Source organism: Corvus brachyrhynchos, unplaced genomic scaffold (genome assembly GCF_000691975.1).
Source record: "Corvus brachyrhynchos isolate BGI_N302 unplaced genomic scaffold, ASM69197v1 scaffold56, whole genome shotgun sequence".
Lineage (NCBI taxonomy): Eukaryota > Metazoa > Chordata > Aves > Passeriformes > Corvidae > Corvus > Corvus brachyrhynchos.
In genome coordinates, this window is record NW_008238664.1 from 7,563,349 (window position 1) to 7,572,471 (window position 9,123).

Below are 9,123 nucleotides of genomic sequence, written 5' to 3' on the forward strand. Positions count from 1 at the left end.
AACGACGCGGAGCGCGTGGGCGCCGGCGCCCCGGTGTACCTGGCGGCCGTGCTGGAGTACCTGACGGCCGAGATCCTGGAGCTGGCGGGCAACGCGGCCCGCGACAACAAGAAGACGCGCATCATCCCCCGCCACCTGCAGCTCGCCATCCGCAACGACGAGGAGCTCAACAAGCTGCTGGGCAAGGTGACGATCGCGCAGGGCGGCGTGCTGCCCAACATCCAGGCCGTGCTGCTGCCCAAGAAGACCGACAGCCACAAGGCTAAAGCCAAGTGAGCACCGAAGGATAAAACCCGCGAAGTTTTGCCAAGAGAAACCCAAAGGCTCTTTTCAGAGCCACCCACAAGGTCACTAAGGAGCTAAATTGCTTTTAAGTATGCTTAGAAGTCTCTAGCGCGGTTGCAACCGTATTTGTTCCGCCTCTCCCTTCTCTCGTGTTGAAAAAAAACCAGTGCTCTCAAAAGATATTGAGGTCACTAAAAGCCAGCAAGATCCTTGCACACATGGAATTCTTGTGCCTATTGGAAAGGCTTTTTTTCTAAAGCTGCAAGCCACAAGGCTAAAGCCAAGTAAATGTTGTGTGCGGCTAATCTAATTACAAGAGGCTCTGTTCAGAGCCGCCCACGTTGGTCACAAAGGGTTGAGTCACTGCAGTTTTGGTTGTTTGATAATACAGGCAGAAACACATAAGTCCCTTTTTCTTCAAGTCTTTAGTTATGCCATTCTTCGTTCCAGTCTCCCTCTTTCTGTACTGAAGTTGTCTTAATGCTAGTTTATTTTTTTTAATAACTTATTCGTTTTTTCACCAAGATTAACTTTCCTCTAATGCCTTTTTAGAATTTCTTAATTGTCTAATGATTTATTGTGCTTTGAGAGCACTGACATTCTCAGTGCGTTACCAGTGGCAAGTAGGGGTTTTATAATGGTCTAAATGTCACATGCCCTGGCCAACCACCTCCGCCTTTGCTGTAAGTGCTCTGTTCAGTACGTATTAGAGGACAATACTAAAGTTTTATTAGCAGCCTGGATTGTTTTCTTTGAGAGTACTAAATAGGAGCTGATCACTGTTGCAACATCATATTTCAGAGAAAGGGGAGTGGGAAGGGAAGCAAATCTTTCTCACAAAAAATAAGGCCCTGAATAAAATTATGCAGTCCTGGCAGTGACCTTGAACAAATTGTTTCACAACAGGAGAGGTGTTCCTAGCCTCGGGCCCCTGACTGATCCATTTTTGCTGCTTTTCAACACATATATGAAGGAATCCCACCGGCTTTCCTTGCCAGAGTTGTATAACACCAGGGAAAAATTTCAGGCAGGGAGGAGTTTGCCAGTGTTCTCAAGGAGCGGTCTGATGTGATGTGCCACTACGGTGGTGTTCACTGTGTTACACTGGAAAGAGCACTATCGCTTTTAATTTCGTTTTTCTGGCACTTACCACTTGATCCACGCCCTCTTCTCCCCGGGGTGTGAGGAATTTCGAGCCAGCACTTCCTTTTGGGAGAAAGCGAGTCCTTCTTAGAAAATTCCCTGCTCTTACAGCAGGTCACAGCGTTGCTTTAAAGTTTGTTTGTCTGTTTAGGTCACAGTGTTCTTATAAAGTTTATTTTTCTGCTTTGGTGCTGCCCTGCTGGCTTCCGATTTCCTTCTGGCTTTAGCGGGACTCCCTGGCTTATTTTTCTCTTAGCATTTCGTGCAGGCTCTTGGTCACAGAGGCCAGCAGCTTCTTGACTTCATGAAGCTCTTTTTTTGCAGCTCGTGGCACTGCAGCAACGGGAGCAGTTTTCAACACGACCATGTTTTATCCCATCTCTCTCCTCCAGCATAGGGAAAAAGAGATGTGAGTTAACTCCCGTGACCTGGGGTTCACTGAGTTTAATTTTCCTAAAACTAAGTTGGTGATAAATTTACCCTTCCATAGGGGAAGGAAGTCTACACTAATCTCCCCTCCGCGTCACCTTGTTCCACATAATGAAACTGTCCTCTGCATATTGGATTGTAGCAAACAATGGGAAAGGCTTCTAAGAAAAACCGTCGGTGCATCACCCAGATGTGTGACTGGGATAAAATTCTAGTTTGTAGACTGTAGAAACTTCCAACAGAACAATTTAATGGGTTTCGTTCCCTTATAAAAGAATGCCCTGATATAAAGAATACCACGGTAATAGTCAAGAAGATATATAATTAATAATTATTATTGTAGTCATTCCTCTTATTTTTTCCTGCTAAGGAGCGTGTTTAGTCATTGTGCAGTTGTAGTTTCGAATTACATGCATGGGAAATAAAGCCATAAAATAAAGATAGGGCTACATGACGTCCAGATTATGAAGGGCCGTAGGACCTCGAATGTATATTGTACAGCCATACACTCTTGTGAAGATGCTTTATAGATGTGGTTTACCAAAAGAGGGCTAAGTGGGCAGAATGGTTTTGAAAATGTATGTATTTCCTAACAATGCCGGTGTGAGCACCGGCAGTCTCCTATAGTCGGCACAGATGGTCTCCCGGATATTTCTTTGACAATAATTTGTTTTTACAACAGCAGAACGGGAGGAAGATAAAAATGCTTCCCTGCGTTAATGAGAGCACTTAGCACCTCCAGCGGGCCAGACCTTCACCAGCCCCCCAGGCCGCCCGCCCCGCCCCCGCCGGCGGGTCCCTCTGATGCCGCATCCCCCTCTTCACCCCCCGTGCTCGAGGAAAGGAGTCTGGGCGCAGTTTGGAACGGCGGGATGCACGGTGGCTCCCGGATTGTCGAGCTGGCTGTGCGTTAAAACGAATGAATCTCACGTGAATTCGCGGCTGGTTTGGTCTTACTTTGTTTTGCGTTTTGCGATTTAATCGCACGAATTTCATTTGGGCATGTTAAGGAGGAGAGCTGGGCTAAAGCTGAGTTTTCCCGTTGCTGCTTAAATACAGCGCGGGCCGGGGGGTAGGTGGGTAACAGAGTGGACGGTTCCCACCAGGAGCCATCATTGCTCCAGCGACAACGAGAAATGGGTTTGTTGGTCTGGCCCTGACAAGCAGGTATTTTCCTGCTCCCTGCGCCGGTGCCAGGGACGGTGATTTAAGGACTAATCCGCCTCTGGGAGGAGGGAAATGGCGGAATAACACGGGATGGAGCAGGACTTCACAGTGGGAATGGGGGTGTTTAGGGGCTTGGGGGCTGATCAGGTTACGCTGCTCTGAGGCTTCCTCCAACCCCTGCGAGGCAAGATGCCCCTGGGAACAGCGGGGAGAAGGGAAAGAAAAGGGTCAGATATCTCCTGGAAGGGCAGAGCAGGACCCTGGATTTTTAAATCCAGAAGCAAGGTATTTCCCCTCCAGTCTCACCCCAACCCCCAGTTAAAGTATTTTTCACTCTTCCTTTGTCAAGAAAGAAACCTGTAGGGTGAAGCAGAAAAGCAGACATCATTCAGTTCAGATGAATGCTGTAAATTAATCCCAGCTCTTTTGCAGTTTCCTGGTGTTTCTCCCTCTTCTTTAAAAAAATGCTGAGAAATGTGAGCTGCTATGGTAAGTCTGGAGTACAACACACACATATCCTATGAGGTTTTGCATGACATGTAAGTATCACTTAAGACTAAAAATCCAGCAGCTACATATGCCTGTGAAATGTGACCATTTAACTTCTTCCATAGGATTTGTAGCAGTGATTTCAAAAGCCCTCGCATGTAGAGAGTGGAACCAACTCAGCTAAACTTGGCTTCCTGAGGCAGCTCAGCTGAGTCCAGGCATCCAGTTTTGCCTGTGATGCAGCTGGTCCAGTCTACTGATGCTTGGAGCACAGGTGGAGGAAACTGTTTAAAACATATTCTGATGTGTTGAAAGATTGGGGCTATGACATTCCTGTGGTAATTTTTGTTTTCTTTTTTAACTGGGATGACTAAAGACACTAACCCCCTTGCTATGACCCAAGAGCATAAGGGAAAAAACCAAAACAACTTGATCATGTGGAGTTGTCAGATCGTTTACTGTTGCTGCCATTTGCTACGAAAGGAAAAGAGGATGCATACCAGAGATATGTGTATTTCTTCACAGCTCTGATGCTGCACAAAGGGAGGTCAACGTCCTTTAATCTGTCTCAAGCCCAGATTTCAGATGTAACTCTCTATGCGCGCTCTCTTCTTATTTCAAGAATTACTTCTTCCATTTTCCTATGACCTTTGCAAGTAAAACAATCTACATGCAACGTAAGTAGGATTACAGGTACAAAAAAGTTGCGGATTTTATGTGAGATTAAAATTCCAATCTGTTCTGTAACTCTTTTCAATCTACTTATTTTCTAGATGTTGAAAGGAATGAGAAGGAGGTGTCTTTACAAACAAACTGTGGGCCTGCTGTAGATAAAGCCAGATACTGAGAGGTGAAAGAAGCAATGGGAAGAACCATAAATTCCATAGGAATTCCACTAATTGGCACAGACTGTTACACACTCGAGACTGTGTTAAATCCCTGGGCTTAGAGAAAAAGAACAGAGACACAAGGAATAAGAAAAAAAACAACACAAGGAATAAGAAAAAAAACAAGGGGGGGGCCTACACATTAGAAGGGGGTCTTTACTAGGCAGTTGGGGAAGTCTGTACCTCTCAAGTGCCTCAGCCAATGGGGAGGGAAATGCAGCCAGGAAATTAGGATAAAAAGGAGGCTGCATCCTCCAACAACTTGAGAGACCCCATCTGAAATGCCCATGACATCTCTCTTTATTTGAATAACAGGACTCCTCTGTCTCCTTTTAGGACATAAACTTCTGGTGCTTGTGGATTAATTTTCCTGACAATGTAAAATGGAAGTATGCCCAGAATTGCTTCCTGAGATTTTCAGTATTAAAAATGAAAGGGTGAACATTTGTGATTAATACCTACTATTGTTTTTGACAAGGAATCCTTTTGGAACAACCACTTCAATAGGACTGCTGTCAAATAATTCAGTTCTTTGTAGCCATGAAAGAAACTGAACCCAAAACCCAAAACACCCTTTCCACCTACATAGGCCTCTGGTCCTGTGACCCCAGTCCTTGAGGAGAGAACTGCCTCTGCTCATTGTAATGCTTCTTCCTTCCTTGTAGGTGTGTGAGCTGGGAAGGGAGAGGTTCCCAGCTGCCTTCCCATCTACTTTCTGTCCTCTTCTCCAGTGAGATTTGTATCATGTCTTGAGCTGTGCTGTTCTCTGAATAGCATAACCCTAAGACCAGATTTTTGGAACCTGAAGTCCTAATTTTTTTCATTTACCCTCTGACCTGGGCAGATTTTCATCACTGGCTGAAAACATTACATCAAGGTGTGTATTTTTCCCTAGCTGCAGTCAATACTTTTTCCTGCAACCATAATTTTTTAAAAATATATTCTTTTCTATGTAAAATGGAAAAGAAAGCCTCTGAGAAACTACCATTGCAATAGTTTGTCCTGGGCGTCAGGTAATTATATTCTGTGGCCATTAAAAAAAAAAGAAAATTGATTTCAGGTTTGTGAGCAGATATTGCTTTGCTTCATTAATAAAAACAAAACAAAAATAAAGAAAACCCCCCAAAACAACCCCCCCCCCCCCCAAATCCTAAAACCCTCAAGCAAAACAAAACAAAACAAAAAACACAACCAGGAAGGAAGAAAAAAGTGGTACAAACAGTGTGTGATTTGTTCAGGTTTTGGTCCAGATGTATGGCATTTATTTCTCATTTCTGATTCACTATTCAGTCAGTTAACTAGAGAATACAGTTATTTGTTCGCCCAGCTGGTGCATTCCACTTTTGCAGAAATAAAAAGAGAGGGTGTTTTCTTTCTTAAAGATGATGATGAATAAACATAAGTTTTACTGCAGGATGGTCATCTAGAGAAGAAATATATCCTTCCAGGAGTGATACTAACTTTATTATTCTAGTAAAAATAAAATAGGGTAATTTTTTGTAACTGGTTGTGTTGTTCTTCAGTATTCTTTTTTGCTGGTTATTTACTACAGGACTAAATTGTAATAGCACTCTGATCGTTTGAGATACAAAGAGTTGAGATACAAAAAAAAAAAAAATTAAAAAAAATGTTTGTATTACCAAGTGTAAATATTCCCTATATTTCAGTTGCTGTAAATCAAGAGGTATTTTGAAGGTAAACGTGGAGGGTAGATTAAAAGACAACATGAAGGGCCTGTTTAAAGATTATGCATTCAAGCACTTCCCAGTTTTGAGAATTGATGGGATTAATAACTTTGCTTTGCACTGGAAGATCATCAAGTTGCAGGCCTAGGGCACACAAGCTGATGAGAGTGTAAACTTTTTGATAAAACTAATGCCACAGACACAGAACAAGCTGAAACTGTCAAGACAGAAGCAGAATGAAGATGGACCAAGAAAACAATCCTGAGAATGAGATAACTTCAGACGGGTACCCAGTGACCAAAAAAATTAATATGACATCAAGGGACCACCACCAAGAATTAAATAACGGAATTTGGGGCTTGGGTGACGGGTGGCACAGATATAATTTAAGTTGCAATCTGGTGTAGGCAATTCCTCTTTGGAGGCACCCAGCTCTATATGCTCTGCATGTTGGATAAAGAAACTACTCACTCAGTAGATTGGAAACTCATCTTCAAGGAAGAACCTAGGGCAGGAAAACTGTTTGAGGTGGCATCTGCTTGCTTCCTTCACGGTCTAGGTGACAGCGGCAAAATCACCTGCTATACCAGGATGATGTATTTGAACACTGTGCCACCTTACTGGTGCTGGGTGATATCATCCTGGGTAGAGTGTCTTGAAGAATACAAAGAACACTACTCTGAATGGTCTAGGTGACAGCAGCAAAATCACCTGCTATACCAAGATGATGTATTTGAACACTGTGCCACCTTACTGGTGCTGGGTGATATCATCCTGGGTAGAGTGTCTTGAAGAATACAAAGAACACTACTCTGAAATAAATAGAAAAGGACAGTAAAGAACGTGAAAGACTGAAGAATAAGATGTCATATGATTTTATATTCACACTATTTGCACTAGTAGTTTTGAATGTTCATCCTATTGTTGCATGAAATTTTTAAGTTTTGTTAACTTAATCAGCTTAAATCCTACTACTTTTACCTCTGGTGAAAGGAACGAGTTCAAAATTTTCCACGGTCGTAGCTCTTTGTTAGTTCAGAGACTGTCCTCAGCACTGTTAGAGAAATGAGAGTTGTGTTACAAACATATCAGATGTCAAATGCTATGTTCACAGAGCCCCCTAATATGCCTTATCATTCATACTGAATCAGCAATGCTTTATTTTCTGTTGAGCAAAGAGTTTTATGGGCCTAGAAACAATTTCACACATTGAAATAATCTATTAAAAAAAGTCCTCTGAGTTTCTGTGACAGCTGCTAATGAAGCGTGCAACACGGAGCACACAGAGACAGGAAAGGCAAAATGAACACTTATGAGCTGCGAGGCCAAAAGGCATCACTGAGCTCCTACTTCAAATCAGGCAGCAGGGCTGGCACCTGATAGCTGTAATTCCAACTGGAGTATTTTAACATGACTGATTATGCAGAATAGCCACCGTCCAATTGTTCTGCTGACCACCTTCACTGTCAAAATATAAGCACTTCTTTGTGCTTTTCTAGTGACTCAGGTACACTTAAAAAGCCTAGAGACTGGAGTATACCATGGTTTATTAATCATTTAAGGTATTAGACATAAAGAGATGCCCAGAATAAGCAACCTGTGTTTCAGAGTTTGCACCAAAGCACTTGGAGAGATGTCAAAACACCATTTTAAGCTGATAATGAAGAGGCTGGAGAGAGCCTCTTCCCACTGGATATCTGAAATCCAATCTGAGAAGTCCCCATAAACCCTCAAACTGAAATTAACTTTTATTAGGTAATAGGTGACAAATTTATGGGAGACCTGGTACCTGTCTCATTAGCTGTACAACCAAACAACATGCAAGTCAGTACTCCAAAGTGCACTTTGGTGATTCTGTGGTCCCTGTACAAATTATGTTCAGAAGTTCACAATACATACTTGCAATTCAGGATTATTCAGATGTAGTTTGAAAGTAATAATGGCTTTGATCTGCATCTATGGTAGCATGTAATTATCCAAGAACGTGATGAAGTGACTCAGAAAGCCTGCAGTTTGAGCCTAATTAGTAGCTTTATGATAAACTCTGATAGCTTACAAAGCCAGCCCAGGATATCTAGTTCCTTAGTATTTCATAGCTTTAATACAATTAGTTACAGATAAATGCAGAAAGGACAAGTAAGAGAAAAAAATATTAATTTTCACGTGTTTTCTTAGTTGCAAGGGGAACCTAAAGCAGTCACAGGGAGAAGCTAAGAAAGTTGCTATAACAAAAAAAAAAAATCACACGAACAGTAGAATTATTAAGACAAATAGCGAAAATAAAGGCGATTTCAGAAAGTACTTCTGCGTTGTATTGGTGACTGGGCTATTGGCAAGAGCTTTGGATAAATGTCACTTGTTGCTACATAAATTCTTTTGTAGTAGAGTGCACTGTACTCACCTCTTACTTCTCCCACAAAAACCCCAGACACAGCACCGTCAAGTGGTAGATCTTACTATAGCACGGCTGTACGTGGATGAGTATTCATTAGTAATAATTTCGATTCCCTCCTAACTAGAAAAATCCAGAAATATTTCTTTAAGTTTACAACGTATATATAACAGGAAAACTTCGAATAGTAAGGTCTTACTCATATACAATGACACTGAAAATTGTGAGAACCATAAATTAAGGAAAACCAGCATCAGCTAAGAAAACTTACACCACCTTTAGTTACAGATCTATTGCAGTTAGTGAATGTTCATTAAGACAATTAACTGGAGACCAGTATTTTATAAAAATGACCCCTAAGTTACATGCAAAACCTAAAAGCCCCTCAAAAAAAAAAACCCTTAAAAGAAGCTTTCAGAATAATAAAGTTTTTTCTTACGTGATTATACAGCCCTTTTATTGAAAAAGTGGGTGGCTCTTAAAAGAGCCTTTGGGTTGCAAGTGACGGTCCGAAACGCCCTACTTGGAGCTGGTGTACTTGGTGACAGCCTTGGTGCCCTCGGACACGGCGTGCTTGGCCAGCTCGCCGGGCAGCAGCAGCCGCACGGCCGTCCGGATCTCCCGCGACGCGATGGGGGAGCGCTTG

The 9,123-nt window shown here is 42.5% G+C and overlaps 1 protein-coding gene and 1 long non-coding RNA gene across 3 annotated transcripts in view; one reads left to right on the plus strand and one right to left on the minus strand.

The window, feature by feature from the left end:
• The window catches only part of LOC103618190 (histone H2A-IV), a 1,246-nt gene extending 970 nt beyond the window's left edge, over window positions 1–276 (plus strand). The window contains exon 3 of the mRNA XM_008636574.1: window positions 13–276. Coding sequence (XP_008634796.1) covers window positions 13–276 — 264 coding nt within the window. The remainder of the gene's footprint in view (window positions 1–12) is intronic.
• A 6,512-nt stretch (window positions 277–6,788) lies between these two features.
• On the minus strand, window positions 6,789–9,102 carry LOC108447543. Of its 2 annotated transcripts, none has more exons than XR_001863153.1 (3): window positions 8,917–9,102; window positions 7,067–8,600; window positions 6,789–6,897 (listed from the first exon to the last, which is right to left on the minus strand). It is a non-coding gene; the product is annotated as an uncharacterized LOC108447543 (long non-coding RNA). The 2 variants fall into 2 exon arrangements; XR_001863154.1 differs by having other exon boundaries at window positions 6,791–6,897; window positions 7,067–7,139; window positions 8,487–9,094.
• Between the last annotated feature and the right edge of the window lie 21 nt (window positions 9,103–9,123).